Source organism: Galeopterus variegatus, unplaced genomic scaffold (genome assembly GCF_000696425.1).
Source record: "Galeopterus variegatus unplaced genomic scaffold, G_variegatus-3.0.2 Scaffold873, whole genome shotgun sequence".
NCBI classification, from domain to species: domain Eukaryota; kingdom Metazoa; phylum Chordata; class Mammalia; order Dermoptera; family Cynocephalidae; genus Galeopterus; species Galeopterus variegatus.
Genome location: NW_007726984.1, coordinates 340393 through 361197, shown reverse-complemented (window position 1 = coordinate 361197; position 20805 = coordinate 340393). Strand labels below are relative to the sequence as shown.

Below are 20805 nucleotides of genomic sequence, written 5' to 3'. Positions count from 1 at the left end.
GGCTGCTTCTTTAGACTTTGTGTTTCAAAACCAGAGACAGGAATTGTTGGGGGAAGTGTACTGCAACATGTTACTGTATAAGACATAGATTTTCAGCACGTGGGGAATAAATCCATGCAAATGATAGAACCTTGGGAACTTGGCCTTATGTATGTTGTCCTTTAATAGTTGGCTGAATACATATTTTATTAATCCAAGAAGTCATACCAAATACTTACCAAAAGAAATCTAATTTACAATACAGATTTACAGAATTCCACATACATATTTATGAAACACTCCATCCTCACCCCACCCCCCAAAATTCCATGAGTTTGGTGTATATTTGTTGTTCTAAACTGATTACCAAAAGACAGTCTTTATAAATAAAGAGGTATAATAATTACCTTTGCTTCAAGAAATTTTCTTCTCTTCCTTTCCTCTCTCTTCCAAGTGACTGTTGCCCCTAATACCCTGTTATTTGAAGAAAACTCTTAGTCTGTTAAGTTCTAGAAAGTGTCCTGTTTAGTCTCCTTTTGATGATTAACTCTTTGACATACAATAGGTTTGTCGAAATGATTGCTTGCTTGATGACTATAGTTATTGGTGGGTAGGCTTTTAGAAAGGTGTATAAGACTCAAGTGCTCACAGCCAGCAAGTACCCATGGCCCTCCACACTTCACTATAACATGCTCTGGGCTATTTGTCTAGGAATGGTGAAGAATTTGCACTGACATATCAGCTCTCTAGTTAGTTCTTCTGGTGACCAGTGTTGTTCAGCTCAGCCTTAAGGTAGATTTAGGGAATGCTGAGGAATTGGATGGAGTTTTTCCACAATCATATTTCCTCATTGAATTTTCTTCAAGCCAGGTGGCCCATTTCAACATTGAGCTCAAATGCAAGAAAGTTAGAGAAAGTTGGCATGCATAACAAGCAAATGAATTGTGGGTGACTCTAAGCTTGTCCTTAAGAAGATGAGGTATAGCAGAAAGGATACTCCCTTGGAGGTGTGGATTTGAATCCTGTAACTGCCATTTACTAGCTGTACAATACTGGGCAAGTTACTTAACTTCTCTGGCCTAAAAAATAGTATCAACAATATCTGCATTATACAACCGTCATGGAATTAAATGAATATGTACCATCAGTCAGAGATAGGATTTAGTGAGTGAGTCAGGGGACCAGCATAAAAGTTAACCCAAAATATACAAAACATGCAAACTTACAAACATGTTGTAACTGGAAGAATCATCATGGTGCTTGTAGGAATAGTACAATATAGGACTTCAATTGGGTTTTAAGAGGATCTTGATTCTGGTGGCGGGTTGTTTTCATAATAAAGATGTCAGGGTGTCTTGAATGGGGCTGATTTAGCTAAGCCCATATCAAATGAAGAAAGAGGCCAGTCAAGATCATTATCTTTACTACTTGCTCGGGAATGTGTTTTTCAAATATGTATTTAGATGGTTGTTATAACACACTCCCACATACCTACATACCTAAGTAACGTTCTATCTCCCCATGGCCCCAATGCCATTTTCCCCCATGTATTTTATAGTGACAAGGCTCAATGCAAACTTTCTCCTTCCCAAACATTTAGGGCAGTTCCTGCCAAAGTACCCTTTTCTACAAGGTGATTTAGTACTTTAACCTTGCCCCAGACAAGGCCTCTAACATTTGTATTTAGTCTCTGGTGTAAAGTTCAGTGTCTCATATTTCATGAGGTCGGGGAAAGGAGTTGGTCACAGAGTCTAGGTGAGGGAAAGGAAGAATGACACCTTGCTCATTTGAGATTCTGTCTTCCAGAGTTCTTCCTCCATTTTCCCCGGTCCACCAGTACCAAGTCCACTGTGTGTGTAACAAACAGATTGTACACTTCAGTCCTGCTGTTGCCCTGATGACAATGTATGGCCTCATTCCTGGTGGTCTCTTTAGTTTTACAATCTGGAATACTGGGAGCAGAGGTGGGCAAAGTAGCCCTGAGTGGGACATAGGACTTACTTTAGGGGAAGGACCTACGTGGAGAGTTGGTTAATGAATATCCCCCATTCCCCTTTCTTGGCTGAAACAATACAGCTCTTATTTTATTCTTTTTCAAAGGAAAAGGATGAAAACATGCAGAGGTGGGTGAGGCCTCTCATTTGACTGTTGATTGTCCTTCTGTGCTCATTGCTAAACGATTGCCTTGAGGGTTGTCTTCAGCTATTTCAGAATTAGAAGATATGGAAAAAATACTTTCATAATGGTTTTCATCTTTAAAATAAATAAATACATAAAAAACCTGTAAGCTTTATTTCATAGCATGGATAGCCCTGTAGCTTGGGTCCTGGGATAACTTGCTCCACCCCTCTCACCATGGTAGGGGGGAGATTTAAGCCTCACCCTCTGTTTGCCACTTGGTTTCCAGTGCTCTGCCTTGACCACTTAGCGCTCTCTCTGAATAGCTATATGTCAAGAACAGTGGGCAGGAGCGTCAGAGAAGAGTTGGCGTGAGAACGGAACAGCACCACAGAATAGAAGGCAAGAGGGAAAGAAAGCATCTCGGAGGAAGAAAATACCGCTGCCTGGTATCCCCTAGCACAGATATCCGGCCTATTGTGCTTACACCACTCACTGGGTCGACAGGGAAAGAGCCGGAAGAATTGCAGCCTTCGGTGGTGACAAGTTCAGGCGACCATGGGAAAGAGAGTGGGCCCCTTCTGAGAGAAATCATTTTGAGCTCAAGAAAGCCAAGATATTTTGAGATGTGATTCAGACCTGAGAATGAAAATGAGGGGGATGGGAGAACAGAGAACATTTTTAATGTAGTTGAAGTGTTGAAGTGGAGCCATCCCAATAAATGGATACTTAACTCTGGGTTTCCAGAAAGTGGGCAAAGATAAAAGAGACTAAGTTCATGCACCAAAGCCAAAGGTGGCCTCCTGACCTGTGGGAGCTGCAGCTGGTGTTCTCAGGGGCAGAAAGTGCACCAGACTTAGTTACATAAGAGCTGAGTGTGAGTTCCCACTCCGTTCTGCTTGTTGCTAACTCAGACCTTAGACAGTTACTTGGTTGTTTTTTAATCTGCCTGATAGGTTGTTGTTGAAAATAAGAACATATCAGATACTAAGTAAATGCTTTTTATGAAAATTATAAACGATAGGATTCAAATGCAAATGAAATTATAAACTGAAGGTCATGGCATAAATTCCTACTTTTGTGTCAAGATTTCTGGGCAAACCCAACCAGTTATCTGGCAATCATGGATGCTATTTTTTCAATATTTTGCCTTACTGCTAACATGTTTGTGGGAACAGGGCCACTGCCTAAATATTAAGCCACCATTAGAATCTGATATTCATCAGTGAAATACAGTATAAACTTTTAATTCATTTTTGGAAACACAATTTTAAATAGTAAAGAAAATAGTTAACTATAAATGGATTATACCATAATTGAATTTTAGTATTTTAGTGGGATTGGGGGTATAAAGGGAGATGAAAAGTGAGGAAACAGGTAAGGAAACAGAAGAGTCCACATTATTACAGATAATTTAAACTTTTGAGAGTTTTATGTCATTTCCAATTGTTTTCCAGCCCAAGAAGCATTGAGATGTGTTCCACTAGCTAAAGCTGAGAGGGAAACCTTGAAAGTCATGCCCCCTTTCTTACCTAGGAGGACACCTTGCCTGAAGTAGACTTTGAAGATGTCCTGAAAATGAAGGGAAGAGGGATTTTTAACATGAGATGGGGTATTCCAGACCTGTAGGACAAGATAGAGGAAGTCAGCATGCAAGAATTTGAAGAGCCTCACCAAAATAACTTTTTTTAAAGAAAATTTTGACTAGATGAGATGACATGAAACAGCAGAGAAACTATTTGAGAACTTTGGTCTTATAACCCAATGTCTACTTCAAATGCAAATTGAAGATAGATAAGCAGGTGATCGGATTAATAGTTTAAATTTTACATAAAAACATCAAAAAAGACTCCCAAATACATACATAAAATAATTCTTCGGAAAGAATTTAATGGCAGTTAATCTGCATGAATCGAAACAGTGCTTGAACTTAGATTATCCTGCTAAAAAAATTTTAAGTCTTTCTTTATACACACACACACTCACTGCCTGCTTCCCCAACCTGTGACAACCTAGGAAAAAATTTGATTGCGCTTTCAAACCATTAGAGAGCAGTTTATATTAGGCCATGTGAAATCAATTATTGGGGAGAAAATGGGTGATCCTGTGTTTGCTGACACAGCTGATGCCTAGACATTCTGTGGCTTTTTCCCTTCACCTTTGGTGATGCTCTGATTAAATTTGGGGCCACATTCTAATAACATGTACAAAGTCCCATTGCTGGGTGGGATGAGGGTAGGGGAGTGTAGAAGGAATTGCTGTTCCCATTTTCTCCCACTGGAGAATTCCCTGGACTGACTTCCTGAAAATCTCCTTCTGTTTGCCTTCACCAGGAATGGCGGCCCTAGATAGTAAGGCATCAGGGAAGATGGGAATGCGAGCTGTGGTCTATTACATGACTACCACCGTCATTGCCGTGGTGATTGGCATAATTGTTGTCATCATCATCCATCCTGGGAAGGGCACAAAAGAAAACATGCACAGAGAAGGCAATATTGTACGAGTGACAGCTGCAGATGCCTTCCTGGACTTGATCAGGTATGTCCTTGCAAGCCCATCCCTTTGAGTATATTTTGACCACCCGATCCTTCTGATTTTGGGGAGCTAATCAAAACCTGGAAGAGCTGTCTGACAACCAGCCTTGCCAGGCTTGAAATAAAGATCACATCTTTTTCTGATCTCAAATGAAAGAGGCAAGAAGATTTTCAGAGCCCCGTGTTAGGGTCAGTAAGTTCTCCTTTCAACTATGCGGTTCACTTTGGAATATTAATAATTTTTAACACACTATTCTCAAGTCCTGCTCTTTAAGGCTAGTTTTTATTCAAGTATGGCCTATTCATTGGACTCTTTTAATTTAGAACTTGCAGTATGTATCATTGTCCATTATATACAACAATTTAGTTCCAGAAGGGACTTTAGAGGTCATCTGGTCATACCTGTCCCAAGGTTTTCCATTTGTACTATTTGTGAAGAATGGATTTGACAGATCAGGAATAAAAGATTAAAGGATGGCTTGTTCAGCGTTATTTTATGTACAAACCACACACTGATTACAAATGAGTCTTATCTAATACTTGAAGCAGACTTGGTCACAGAGTCAGCTTTACACGGAATTGTTAAGTGAGCCAAAGTTTGATCCTGTCACCTTCCTGCATTCTCTCTACACACCTGCCCTTGTATCAGTCAGGTCCTGGCAAGAAGCAAACTGCGTACACAAAAGGAACGTTAAGGAAGGTTTACAAAGGTGCAGGCAGAGCAAAGGGAAACTGCAAAGGATGGTGAGGCACCAGAGGACTAACAACAGTAGGAAGCTATTTTGTTACCACCCCTAGCTATGAGGGGCAAAGGAAGGGAGCTGTGACTGGAAACTATAAATAGCGGTAGCCCTGGGAGATGGGGCTCAGGGTAGGAGTTATAGCTTTAATTGGAGAAAGGAAGCTGCTGCCAAACCTGTCAAAGAGAGAGCTGGGAAAATTCATTCGTGGATTTCTTTCTCCCTCGACCTTGTGATCTGTCAGTCATGCCACTAGACGAGGGAACCTGCCTGCTGCACTCAGAAGACAGGAAGAACCTACATGCTATGGTTCATAGGGATCACCATTCCAGGGCACAGAGCAGAATGGAGGGTTAATCTAGAAAGGCAAATGGAAGATATCCCAGCACAGGCCTCTAGATTCCCCCATTGTATGGCCCCACCCAGCCTGTCCTCCCAAAACCTAGCCCTTTCCTCCCATCTTTACAACTTACTTGGAAAGTTACTGGTTTGCCAGTCCTAGATATCTACTCTGAAGGGTTCCCCACCCATCATCATCCTCCGAGGGACTGATTTCACATGCCATCTCAAGGAATGGGGCTGTGGCAGGGAAATTCAAGAGAGATTTGGGGAACAGAGGGTCTCTTTGGCAGCACCTCTCAATTCCCACCATGCGTGACTTTGCACCACCTATGTATAAGTACTGCTCAATCCCCTGGAGCCTCTTCTTGAAAACCTTATTTAGGTATTTAATCACAATAATCTGAAGGTAACAAGCTACTAACTGTTTTCATTTAGTTCATACAATTAACTGAGACTTTTCATCATTTTTTCATGAACTTTTTTACCCTCAGGTGGTTTGGATTAGGAGTATTTTATTATATAGTCATGTGTCACATAACAACAAGAAATGTGTCATCAGATGATTTTGTCATTGTGTGAACATCATAGAGTGTGATGTTACACAAACCTACATGGTGCGGCCTGGTACACACTTAGGCTCTATGGTACAGCCTATTGCTGCAGCCACCTTTGTATATGCGGTCTGTCGTTGACCAAAACATCATTACGTGAGACATGACTGCATTCTCTTTCTCTATAATGTCTTCTCCTTGTTTGAAGAATTGGGATCTTGTCATCCCCAGTCTGGTTGGTCCATCAGAGCCCTCTGTGTTTCTGCCCCTCCTTGCCCCAACCACTAGTGTATGAATCTCCCATTTCTACCCAGTCATTTGGCTTGAGCATCTATCCTGAAATCTCCTGAACACACATTTCTATCAAGGTTTATAAAAATAAACTGATAGAATATAGATGGGAAAGAAAAGGAAACAGGATGGTCTAGGTAGTAGGAAGAAAGAGACAAGAGTTTATAACCTTAAAATATGACTTTGGGGCCGGCCCGGTGGCGCACTGGAGAGTGCGCCACTTGGGAGCGCGGCGGCGCTCCCACCGAGGGTTCGGATCCCATGTGGAGACCGGTTCCCGCTCACTGGCTGAGTGCGGTGCGGGCGCAACACCGAGGGTTGTGATCCCGTTGCCGGTCCCCGGTACGGGCACGACACCGAGGGTTGCGATCCCGTTACCGGTCATTAAAAAAAAAAAAGACAAAAGAGGAAAAAAAAAATATGACTTTGATAGCACACAACTGCTGGAATCTCGAGCTTGAGATAACTACCTGGATCATGTCTTCTCCCACAGTCTTCTGTCTTGGAAGTTTAATCCAATCTCCTCTTTAACAGATGAGTCAGCTGAGACAGAAAAGGATGCCATGACAGGGCCAACGTCACACAGCTGGTTACAGACTCCTCAGCCAGAGTGTTACCCTCCTCCCTCCCTCCATGAACTCATACACTGCTCTGACACAGTCTCTGAGGAAGTGACAAACTCTGCCACATGGGCCTCACGTTCATTGGCCCATGGTTCCATCTCTCCAAAGGGCCTCAGAAGCTCCAGCAATTCAGTACCAATGTCCCATCCCCCAGAGGGCCTTTGGAAGGACTTTTTGGAGAACAAAATTCCACAGTCCAACCATGACTTTTGATTCAGAACATTTGGTTCCTAGACACATGCTACAATAACCAAAATGGCCACTATCAAACAGTGCCTCATTTAGCCAGATGCTGTTGATAAAAGGCATTTCCATTCTCACTTTGACTCCTCCTGGAAGCAGAGTTTTGATGATATAATGACTAAACAAAGAATCCCATTGGCTGACAGGAGAACAGATTAGTTAAATTTAGGACTTCCCTGAAAAAATATGAACTACATGAACACACTTAGGAATAACCATATGTTCCATTTCAAGTCATAAAATCCACCAAAATCTTTCTTTTTTTCCATTTACTGCTTGGTTCAATGCAATCTTTACCTTAGACACAATGAAACAGTATTTAAGGAGCAAACTTATTATTTGGGAAGTCTTTTAAGTGTCTATTATTTTCTTTTCAGAAACATGTTCCCTCCAAATCTGGTGGAAGCCTGCTTTAAACAGGTAAATATCCTACAGACAGTAATTCACCTTTGAAATTCCTCTTTGGCATACCAAACTAAGCGGGGACACCCCCTTTATAGCCCCCCATTTCTGTGCAATAAGAAACGCTTCTCTTGCCAACCAGAAGGAAAGCACCAGGGTTTTCTGGGAAATTTTTTTGGAAGGTGTGGTTCTTACCTTGTATTGAAGGCTTATTAGTGGCTGGGCATAGTGTGTCTTACAGACAGATAGGTCATTGAGTCTCTGTTATCGTTAACAAGGCAAATCAGGAGACTCCTTCTTACTGCCCCCCTTGCCACATGCCCACCAAACAGCAAACTCCAAATAAAATACATTTACAATTTGCTTTAAAGAAGATTAGAGAGATTATTCAGGTTTCAGGGTTTGACTTAAAAATCAATGGGCTATTTTTTAAAAGTCTACTAATGGCTTTGTGGATTCTAATTATGCATTATGTAACAGACCCAAGTTCTAAATGGCAGACCTGGAATTCAAATCCATTGTGTTGACTCCATATTCTATCCTCTTTCTGCTACTCCATTCTGCTTGCTAGAGAGGACTATCTAGCATGATACAGCAGACGCCTGCCTAGAGGCTATCGTGAGGTCCAGTTCCTTTTAGCATCACACCAAAGCAACTCTTGTCTCTCTGTGTTGTGGGTGCAAATACATTTTACTATTAGGAAATAAAATCAGTAAAGTTTATTCTAACCTTACCTGAATATAAAAGCTTTGTTGCCCAAAATACTAAAATAGAAATAGTTAGACATTCTGTGTTAAATAATAGTTCCCAAACATTGCTCCAGATGGTGTCAATTCACCTCTGTTGTAATTCGGTAACCTTTCTGCTTAGGAACTGTGAAACAAACAAAACAAAATCCTGACCTCATGGAGGAGCGGGTTTTATACGTATGTCACTCTTTATTTTCTCCCCCTTTAAAACATTTTATTGACCATTTTTATAGGTAATATATGAACACATTACAAAATTCAAACAGAATTCCCTCTTTTAAGAAAAGCCTAAAAAGTCAAAATCTAACTTTCTTTATTCAAAAACAACAGTACCCATAAATAATAAAGGCTTTCAATCCAACCAGCCAATCTCAACACCATGGGGCTGTCTATTCCAGTTAGTCAGCTGGCACTGGGTGATATCAAAAATGCTGATTTCCAGATCTTTCAGATGGGAAAAGTGCTGACTCGTGCATATTTTTTGTATTCAGTTTGGGACTGCATTTACAGGATTTTGAAGGGGAAGCAAAAGTATCTACCCAGATCTCTTTGGCTTAGACCCCAATGCAAATGAGGTTGCAATTTCTGTGTAGGCTGTGAACTGTGTCTAAGGGTAGAGTTGGAGGCATAAGAAAGACTGACCAGAATTGAAAATGTACCCTGGACAATTCACAAAATGCATAAGCACCTAATGGAATAAAGAGATCTGAGAGTTGACTGATAGGAGACAGACAGGGGCCAGTTTCTTTGTTGCTTGAAATTACCAGCAGCACCACTGATTTTTCAGAGGTGTGTCCACAGTATTGACAGCTGGCCATGTCCTTGTTTGGGAATAGTGGTTTCCCAATGAAAACTCCCTGTTTACTCTCGATAAAGAAATGGCAGAGCGCTTCATGTACAGCTGTGCTCTCGTCCCCTGGACTCTAGATCCTGTCACCATCCATACATCTCTCTCACGGATGCTTTACTGCCATCACCACCATGGCCAGAAACTCTACTTTCATTAAGATCACAGATGGATGGGCTTCACTGTTTCATATGGCCACAGTAATGTACTCAGCGTCCCTGTCTGGGGCGTGTATGCAGAAGCTATGGGGAGAAGACCGTCTCCTGAGTTAAAAGAGAAATGCCACTATTGACTTGGAGAAAGTGAGACGTCATCATCACTATTAATCAAGCACCTATTCTTAAGAATTGATAATATCAGGAACATCTTGAAAATTGGTTGTTGTTGTTTTTTTATTTTTAATATCCACTAAAATCTCCAACTAAGTCTAATCCCTGAAGGGTTTTGTCATGGAGCACTGTTAGCCAACATTAATGTAGTACTTTAAAATTTTCAAGATATTTTCATATGTGCTGTTTAATTCCATCATTGTAACAACCCTGGGAGGTAGAACCATCTCAGTTATCCCTGGTTTACAGCTGTGGAATATGAGAGAAAGGATGTAAAGTGATTTGTCTTTGATCTCAAGCATGATCCCCATAGAAAATAAAAGGACTTTTGTGAATATTTGGGTTTATGGCTTTTTAAAAATCTTATTACAGCCATTTTATTAGGGTTCCAGAAGAAAGCAGAAGCTCATGTGTGTGTTTACTCCAACATCTTTTGAGAGTACATGTGTGTGTGTGTCTGTCTGTCTGTCTGTCTGTGTTAAGGAAGTAGTAGGGGTTTGCCACAGATTACATAGATGGACAGATAGAGGGTAGATATTTCCTATACCACTACTCTCTGAATACAAAGTAATGTTCATCATTATAGAAAATTTGGAAAATAGGAAATTATAAAGGAAAAGAAATCACCTTTAATCCTGTTGTGCTTTTTATTTTTAAGTTTAAAACCAACTATGAGAAGAGAAGCTTTAAAGTGCCCATCCAGTCCAATGAAACATTCGTGGGTGCCGTGATCAACAATGTGTCAGAGGCCATGGAGACTCTCACACGAATCACAGAGGAGCTAGTCCCCGTTGCAGGTTCCGTGAATGGGATCAATGCCCTGGGACTAGTGGTCTTCTCCATGTGCTTCGGTTTTGTGATTGGAAACATGAAGGAGCAGGGGCAAGCCCTGAAAGAGTTCTTTGATTCCCTTAATGAAGCCATCATGAGATTGGTAGCAGTGATAATGTGGTACGTATTTCCATTTGTATACATGCTATATGCAAGATGCTTAGTGCCATCAATATGTGTTCTGTACTCAGGAAGATGCCACCAGGCAGGATGGCCAATTGCAATGATCTCACTCTGGTAAGCAAAAGAAAATCAATGATTTTCCAGTCCTGTAGAGGCATTGAACCTATTTGCAAGCCTCCCTTGATAAGTTTGCTTCCTTGTTTTCAAAAGGTATCAACTCCTTTACTCCGGTGCTAATGGAATCCCGTTCCTCATTCCTCCATTTTATACCTATTTAGTTATTCATTCAATACACATTTATTGAGTGTCAACTATATGCCACGCCTGTCGTGCTAGACACTGTGGATAAAGCAATGAAGAAAACATACAAGGATGTCCTGGATCTTACATTCTTTTAAGGGAGACAGACAATAAACAAACAAATCAACCATATGCTTTAGTCACAAGTGCTATGGAAAAAATAAAATAAAATGAAACAGCAGGTGACTGGCAAGAAGGCACAAAATTTGCCTTGGATGATGCAGAAAGGCCTCTGAGGAGGTGACATTTTTTTGTAAGACCTGACTGACCAGAAGAAGCCATTCATACAATGTGCCAGGAGAAGAGCATACCCCGCAGAGGGAAAGCAAAGGCAGGGGCCCCTAGACCACTGTAAAAACTGAGGTCTCCTCTCTTTTTCAGCCCTAAGAAAGAAATGTAAATGCAGTTCTGCAGCAATACCTGAAGGACTCATGGGAAGTATTACAGAACGCCAAGCCACAATTTATAACAAAACTTCCTTGAATAAAGCTGAGAGCAGGAGGCAAAGGAAAAGACTAAATCCAAAGAAGAACATTTAACTTGGAAAGTAACCTCTCCCCAGTGGGGACAGAACCCTTTGATTGGTTTAGGCCTCGTGTGGGAGTTGCTCTTCTTTTATTCTTTATTTTTAATCCAGTCTCCTCCTTGGTACATGAGGCAGAAAGGCATCCATTGCTAGGAAAAGCACTCAGTCACCAAGATGATTCAAAATATCCTTTGTCTTTAATGTCACCAAAGCCCAGAGAAATCTATTTTTCAGGAGTTTGTACAAGACGAATATGAACTTAGGCACAAAGATGAATCAGGATGTGGTCTCCGCAGGAGACCCTTTGAAATTCTGGCAGGGCTGAAGGTGGACATTTATCTTCGTGTAATTGAAATGCCTCCACCTTTCACCCTTTTTATGAAAGAAGCCCATTCAAGGCCACTGAATGAACCTCCCATGGAGCTTTTCTAGCTGTACATGCACCTGCACATTCAACACTGAGTTATTACATTTCTGAAAACAGGTACTCCTATGATTTCCTGGCCTGTGTTTTTAAAGGATTTTGAAAGAAGCATTGTATTTTTCAATTTGAAATAATTTCCCCACAGTTCTCAACACACCCTTATCCTTAAGCGCGACTGGCTTCTCTGCTTTTGGTGATGTGAGTTTGGTTGTAGTTTATTGCACACGTCAGACGAAGGGTGTTGAAAGCTGGGCAACGGGGCCTTTAAGCAGCCAGCGTTATTTCAATATGTGCAGGTCATTTTGTGTTTCAGTTGTTCATTCTCGCAGAGCCTGCAGGGAAAAGCTCACAAATGCAGTAGCAGCCTGTGGGGAATAATTACTTAATTAGAGCACCTATAACTTGATTGTGGCTATGCATACGTGCTCATTATAAAATGTAATAGCTCTGAATTTATTTCATTGTCACCTTCTATTTATGGCAAATGGTACCAGTTTTCCATTTGCCCTATAACAAAAATTTCCTCTTAAAGTAAACTTATTTAAGTAAAACAGTTGATTTGAAGAATAATCCTAAATAATTTTATAAGCGGTATGGAGATATGGAAAAAAAATTTTTTTAAGTGGTCCTCGAATAAGAGAACTGACTGCAAATCCAAAACACTGGCATCATGTGCCTCTTGCTTTAACTTAGGGATCAGGCTCTATTGTGGAAAATGCTTTCAAAAGTCTGGATATTGGTTGGGTAGATTGTGGCAGTTCATGGCACTTTGCAAGGCAGCAGGAGGCAGTGGGAGAGGGTGGCATCTGAGAACCAGAAAAGTGACCCAGGTGTGGTGAAAGAGAGCTGTCTAGGAAAATGGAGGTGGGGACCTGCCTTTCTTCACAGGTTTAAGAGAAAAAAAAAAAAAAATGTGTCCTAGAGCAATTCTCAGTGAGAGGAAAGCCCACTTCTGTGCCAACCGGGGGAAATTTACATGTAAAAAAGAAAAGAGAGGATGTCACAGCTTCTACAAGTCTTAACAGTATCCTGGCCAGAAAAGTTTGGGAATCAACACTCTCTCCCTTCTCCTTATCACTTGGTGATGTGTGTGGAGCGGCTTGGTGGAAAGCAGACTTGCAGCTGTGCCTGTGTTGCTTCTCCATAGGTACGCCCCTGTGGGCATCCTCTTCCTGATCGCGGGGAAGATTGTCGAGATGGAAGACATGGGGGTGATTGGGGGGCAGCTTGCCATGTACACGGTGACGGTCATTGTTGGCTTACTCATTCACGCCGTCATTGTCCTGCCCCTTCTCTACTTCCTGGTAACACGGAAGAACCCTTGGGTTTTTATTGGAGGGTTGCTGCAAGCGCTCGTCACAGCTCTGGGGACCTCTTCCAGGTATGTACGTGTGTGGGGCTTACTCCTGTAAGAAACTTGACTTTGAACCAGGCCTCTCTTCGTGTCTGATGCTGATCAGACCCAGTTGGGGTTCAGGGAATGGCTGGCTGTATATTCTCTGGGAAACGAAATGGAAATCGACTATCCTTTCCTGCCCACTGTCATCTCCCTCTTCCAGTTGACATTTGCCTGAGGGAGAAATGGCAGAGTGACTTGGCACAGGCTGTTGTGACGGGGAATCATCACAAGTGATGCCTCACAGAGGAACCCAGAAGCAGGAGAGCTGCCAAGTGACCCTGTGAGGGGACCACAATGTTCCCGTCCCCTCTCCCCTGTTTATACAAGTGCTGACTTAGTTCCCTTTAAGTTAGGACGTGGAAGAGGAAGGAACTGTCTGTCCAAAAAGCCAAACACACAGACATGGTCAGAACTACGGGATCCTCAGCTGACATGCCCTGTTTTACTGTTCTCAGTTCTGCCACCCTACCCATCACCTTCAAGTGCCTGGAAGAGAACAATGGTGTGGACAAACGTGTCACCAGATTCGTGCTTCCCGTAGGAGCCACTATTAACATGGATGGGACCGCTCTCTATGAGGCCTTGGCTGCCATTTTCATTGCTCAAGTTAATAACTTTGAACTGAACTTTGGACAGATTATTACAATCAGGTACAAGGAAAGAGCTCTACACAACATTTTCTTAAGAATGACTTTAAAAGACGAGAGGGTGATCCATGTTGGGTGGAGAAACTGGTTGGGAAGGGGATCACACATAAACAGAAGGTTGGGGTCTGGGGAAATAGCTTTATTTTTATATTTAGATTTTTTACTAGTTTTTTTTTTAATTACAGATGTACACACTCATTAATAACAAAATTTGAATAATTTAGAAGTGTATAAAGTAAAAAGTGGAACTTACCTGCCACCATATCACTCCACATCTTTCTGTAGGTGACGTTGTTCATGTTGGGTTTGGAAAGACCTTTTCCTGTACATAGATGTGCACACACTTCTTTTTTGTAATTAGTGGAATCATACCATGCATATTCTTTGCCCCTTGATTGGTTTACTTATCAATATACCATTTATAAATATATCTAGCTCATTTTTTTTAATGTCTGCAAAATACATAGTATGGATATTTCTGGGTTTTTAAAGTGTTAGAGTATACTTCAGTTTTAAAAAACATTAAAATGTTAGATTTTATAGACAAATATTGAAAAATAAAAATACACTTGAAAAACTGGATTAACTTTTTCTCTTGGGTAAATTTTTAGGCAGTTTAAGATAGATGACAAACCACACACTGACAAGTAGGTTGAGAATTTGATTTTTGTGGAGAATTTTTTTTTTAAGTATGACATTTGAGATGTCTAGTGAAAAATAATTTTCCTTTCCATTCTGTTTCATGCAGAGAAGCTCTGCTCCACAAAGCCCTCAAGGCCGGTAGGTTTTGCATGAACCAAGGCTCATGGTTCCAAAGTTCCTGGGTGTCACCCTTATCTAGGTGGTCCAGGGGAAGAGGGGAAATGGCATAGCCTGCAAGTTACTCCATCACTTCCACCTGAATCTCATTGGCCACGACTTAATTTAAGCACAAGGAAGGCTGGGAAGTGTAGTCTCGTTCTGGGTGGCCATATACCAGCTAAAAATTCTAGTACCACAGAAAGGAAACAGTATGGGGAACCATGAGCACTTTCTGCCACAGACTTATTACTTTATTAATACCACTTTATATCTAGGTAATACTTTACTATTAATGAAATATTTATACATTCTCACATCACCCTATCAAACAGATATTTAAAAAAGCGAGTCTCAGACGGGTTATGTACAATATTATAGTGGTACAGAACTTTTCTCATAAATCATTTTGTTTTGGAATTAACACATCTGATCTTTTTTCTGACCGTATTAACCATACAAGTTCAGCATCTTTACAAACCTCCACTTGGATAGGGGAATTATTAGAAACAAATTGTCATGGTAACTCTACAGCATTTTAGACCTTACATACTACTTTCAGGGACACACAAAAAATATATATAGCCACCAGTTGCTTCATTTAAAAATGGCTATAATAATAGGATCAACCTTATAAAGGTTGTAGTGAGAATCAAATAAGATAAGACATGCATACCATATCGGATGACACATAATAAGCACATGATAAGTTAGTGTGATTATTAGCTCAGTGATTTTTTTTTTTATTCTCACATTTTTCTGAAGCACATCCTTTTCTGCTAACATGGCTAGTCAGACATTGACACTGTGTGTTTTGCAGGGTACATACACCCTCCAGTTGGGGAGCTTTGTAAAAAATGTTCTCTGTTTTGGTGCTTTTATTAACAGCATCACAGCCACGGCTGCCAGTATTGGGGCAGCTGGGATTCCTCAGGCGGGCTTGGTCACCATGGTCATTGTGCTGACATCTGTGGGCTTACCCACTGACGACATCACACTCATCGTTGCAGTGGACTGGTTCCTGTGAGTATGCTCAGGCTGCATTCAGGCTCACTGTCGCAGGGCCCTGGCTCTGTCATCCTAGGATACCAGGCAGCCTGGCCGCCTGCCAAAAGAACTCCATGAATAGGGGCAGCATGGCCTGTCATTAAGTGGTCCTCATTGCCTGATCCCTGTTCCTTATCTGGAGACCAAGCCCCAGACACCATGTGCTCTTGCTCTCCTATCAGCCCATGGGGCACATCTGGCTACTTACAGTTCTCACTCCATAAAGCCATTCAGGGATTGGGAAACCTGCCATCTGTGAAGCCACCATAAATCAGCAAGACCATTGCTGAATTGCACAACACATCCCCACAGCAGCTAGAATAGAACTGCAGGCCCCACATGTGGCTCAGGCCCTTCCTCCTTGTGCTTCCCATTCCAATGGCGTGACGCAGTGCACATGTTCCCATCTGAGCCCAGCAGGGCAAGGAGTGGCCTTGCAGAGAGTGGGAAGAGAACTAGCATCATTAAGTGAAATTGATTTGGGGCTCTGGGAAAAGTCCCAGGAAATGTGCCCTCCACAACCTCAGAGCCAACTTCTAGGGCCCAGCCTTCTGCTCTCTTCCCTTTTCTCTTGCAAGTTCCCTTCCACTTTTGAAAAATTTTCACCCGGGATGCCCAGAGTGAATGCCTAGAAGAACACAGTAGGCGCTGAGTCAGCATATGTTGACTTCACTAGAACTAATGGCAATGAAGAACTCCACCGTGTGCAGGAAGCCCAAGGCGGGGAGGGGGCATGAGTTCCTCAGTCACTTAGATCTGTGTTTGTGTCCCGGTCCATGTGACACTGGGCAGGTTACCCAGCCACCCTAGGATCCACCTCTATACAATGCAGGTACTCACGTCCTCAAACTCTTGGTGGCACTGTGAGGATAACACGCGGTGATGCATGGAAACAATTCAGCCCTCTGTCTAGCTCACAGTTAGCACTCAATTAACATGAGCACTTTCACAGTATAAAGCTACAGTTGTCAATGTTTTTGATCTTTACACTTGAAAATTATTGAGGACTGAAAAAGCATTTTCTCTATGTGGGTTATATCTAGCAATATTTATCATATTAGAAAAATTTACAAATGTTAAAACTATTTAAAAATTACCATAATAAATGTATTACATGTTAACATAAATGACATTTTTTTTGTGAAAAATGACCACTTTTGAACCAAAAATTAGTGAAAAGAACGGCACCATTTTACATTTTGCAAGTCTCCTAATGTCTGCCTCAATACAAGACAGCTGGAGTCTATTACCATAATAAATGTATTACATGTTAACATAAATGACATTTTTTTTGTGAAAAATGACCACTTTTGAACCAAAAATTAGTGAAAAGAATGGCACCATTTTACATTTTGCAAGTCTCCTAATGTCTGCCTCAATACAAGACAGCTGGAGTCTCCCAACTGCTTCTACATTCACTGTGTTCTGATGTCACAGATCATGTTGTATAGTCTTTGCAAAACCCCACTACACATTCGTTAGAAAATGAGAGAGAAAGGGACAAATAACATCCTACTATTGCTATTAAAATAGTTTTAACCTCAGGGACCCCCTGGGGGGTCTCTGGACCACACTTTGAGAAACGCTGGTATAAAGGAAGGTGAGCTAGAGGAAAGAGAAATTTTAAATAAAAAAAGAAACAGAAGGCTCATTCCTCACTATTGGGATGCTAGCTACGGTCAGACTGGTAATGAAAATTAATCATCTGCATGTCCTTATAACTTTTAATAGCTGCTATTATAAACATTATGTGTCTATTACATGTAATCATGCAGTTGGTGGATACACCGAACTGAATTTTAAAAGATGCTTCTAAAGACCTCACCAGCCAGTTCATAATATCCATCTCGTGGTGTTCCCAGGAGTCTCATATTTCCTTCCTCCCCACCCTGCCCGCAGGGACCGCCTACGAACCACCACCAATGTGCTGGGAGACTCTCTCGGCGCCGGAATAGTTGAGCACTTGTCACGACATGAACTGAAGAACCGAGATGTTGAAATGGGTAACTCAGTGATTGAAGAGAATGAAATGAGGAAACCCTATCAGCTGATTGCCCAGGACAGTGAAACTGACAAGCCCATCGACAGTGAAACCAAGATGTAGACTAACATAAAGAAATGCGTTCTTGAGCACCAGGTGTTTGAAAACCATTATAAAATGTTTTCCATCTCGTTATAGCTCATGCTCCCAGTAAGCCCTGGGTCTCCCTTTTCCTCTCTACTCTGATAGAATTGGAAAGTATTCATCCAAAATCAAGGGAGGATTTTGCAGCGGCCATAATACGTAGTTTGCCTCCCACATCTGAAATGTTTCAATCGTTTCACTTTAGTCTTACCTAAGAAGGTACTGAGATCAAAAATAGCCTCATCAGATCTTATAAGTTTATGTGGCACATAATCCTGTAAATGTGATTTTTTTATAAGTTAAAGAATCAAACCAATAGTAGGCTAAAAACATTTTTAAATCTACTTTCAAAATTCAAAAATCCTTCAGAACACGATTGCGTTTTAGTCTCAAAACATAACACCTCGATGAGCTACAATCGGTTATCAGTCAGACAGTAAAAGGGTATTTTTTCCCTTTCTCTTCTGACTTGTATCCTTATTTTATTAGCAGCAGGACAATATATGTAAACACCCAGCACAGCTGTGAAGAGGGACAGAAAGTGAAGTTTCTTTGTGGCTTTGAGCCAGTCACATCAGATCTCTAGGCCTCAGTGTCCTCATCTGTAAAATGAGTGACTAGTCCCTAAATGCCTTTAGGGTCTCTTCTAGCCCAGACACCCTATGACATAATGAAAGAGTCTCCCTCTGCTTCTCTTTGGAATGTCACATACCAAGTACCATTCCATGGAGCATGGGGCTTTCAGAAAGGACACTTCGTGGGAGTGAACATTTCTAACTAGGGGCAGGATGGCTGTGTGGCTCACCAGGTCCTGTGTCCAACATGTCAGTTACGTAAGTCGCCAGGCAGGAGGCCATTCCAGGAATGGGATTATTCGTGAAGCCCTTTGAGCAGTTCTTCCCAGCAGGGGAAGTATTTCCTTCTTCCAACATGTCAGTTACGTAAGTCGCCAGGCAGGAGGCCATTCCAGGAGTGGGATTATTCGTGAAGCCCTTTGAGCAGTTCTTCCCAGCAGGGGAAGTATTTCCTTCTTCCCAACTCTTCCCAAACCGAAGAGACTACTCTGGGAAGGATGTCTCCCACTACTCCTCAACTGACAGTAGACTTTTAGAAAATAAGACAGAAGGCTAGCAACTAGCAAAGGTGCTCATGGTCTTACTATGGAACACTAAAGATCTAAGAAAGAATGGAGCATGGTTGACACTATAAAGAGAGGATTTTAACACACCAAGTACATAGATCTTCTTTAAGGAAGAATGAAAAAGAAGAGGTTAATTTTGTGTGTTTGTTTGTTTGTTTTTATCTGAAACACTCTTTCTCTTCAGTTCAAAATCATTCCCCAAGGAAGTCTGCATACCAAAATATAAGATCACTTCTTATATGTTTTAAAGAAGAGCTCTCTAATAGGCGTCCATGAGCTGGATGGGTGATTTCTTATTTGGAAATGTCTTGTACTTTAATCAGAAGTTGTTAGAATGAGAAAAACAACATGTTTCTTTGTTTGGAATCCCACTTATCAAATCATTGAAAACCTTCAGCTAGAGTGGGGTTTACTTTTGTTTTGTTTGTGTCCCTAAGAGAAAAGGTAGAAGATGAATCAGCATGAAGACAATGTCAACAGGGTTGCAAGAATAAAACAGTAGGGGCGTGAGTTACCAGCAAGGCAGCTCCCAGGTGCAGAGAAGATTAATTTTTCCCCCTTAAGGCATATGCAGTCAAAGATGCTGAGTGGGAACTGACAGACAATACCAGCAGTGTTTGAGCTTCTGACCGAAAATGGTGAAGAATGGACTTAATTATGCTAACAAACTGAAAATCTAGACATACATCCTCTGATATACAACTAGAGATATTTTTATATAGATCCCGAGCATTATGTGCATATAAAAGTTAACGTTAGGTTGTAGTAGAGTAACCATTTAATGTCGAGGCTCTGTTAGGGAAATACACTACAAAAGTTAATGTACATGGCTGCCATCTTATGACACTAGTGGAGCAAAAATTAATCATGTCAAATTAATTCTGTTACACTGATTTTTTTTTTTTTTTTGTACTAACTGTTTCTTATGGAAAGCAGGACCTCTAGGGTGATCCTCTCATCAGCCCATCACAGGCCCTGCATATACATGCACCCAGTGTGGACTGGGAAGCATTACTTTGTAGATGTATTTTCAATAAAGAAAAAAATAGTTTTACATTAATATCTTTGCATGTTGTTGTTATTCTCCCTGAAGGAAAATAAATTTTCCACTCATGGAAGTATTGCAGTGAGCTCAGGGCACACCAGGGAAGGATATCATGCAGTAAGGTAAAATCCTGGCAGAACCTGCTGGGGGAGCCAACCACAAGAAAATAAATAAAGACATGGTCTCCCTGCTCAACTCGCAGAACCGGAGCTGGAAACAGAAGGTGAGGGGAAGCACTTTGCTGGAACAGCCTGCACTCACTTGTCCATGTCCGATTCAGATTCTCAGATAAACTGAATTATTTCCCTTTTGGCAATATGAAAAGTTTAATGCCACCAAGGGTTCTTTCAAAAACGTAATTTCCCATCTGACCTTCAAATTAGGTAGATTTATCTCTGATTACTTCTGCCATTTGTGAAAAGCACTGAATAAGAGCTCAAGTGATATTCCAGAAATAGCCATTGTACTAGTGAACTGCTTTACTCACTAAGAACGACTTACGGAGGACTACTTCTTTCCATTATGCTTTTTAATAAAGAATTGGCAGGCAATATAATGAAATCTCCAGATTGAAGTTGTGTCTGGAGACCCTTTAATCTGACTCTCTACCTGCAGGTGGCAGCCATCTAGAAGAAAGGTTCTTAAGTAAAG

At 41.3% G+C, this 20805-nt stretch overlaps 1 protein-coding gene across 1 annotated transcript in view; it reads left to right on the top strand.

Annotated features, from left to right (window-relative positions):
- SLC1A3 (solute carrier family 1 (glial high affinity glutamate transporter), member 3) overlaps positions 1–18021 on the top strand; it is an 85566-nt gene extending 67545 nt beyond the window's left edge. The window contains exons 4-10 of the mRNA XM_008573086.1: positions 4431–4635; positions 7799–7841; positions 10407–10699; positions 13100–13333; positions 13807–14001; positions 15685–15819; positions 17743–18021. Coding sequence (XP_008571308.1) covers positions 4431–4635; positions 7799–7841; positions 10407–10699; positions 13100–13333; positions 13807–14001; positions 15685–15819; positions 17743–17947 — 1310 coding nt within the window. The 3' untranslated portion in view covers positions 17948–18021. The remainder of the gene's footprint in view (positions 1–4430; positions 4636–7798; positions 7842–10406; positions 10700–13099; positions 13334–13806; positions 14002–15684; positions 15820–17742) is intronic.
- Positions 18022–20805: the final 2784 nt, after the last annotated feature.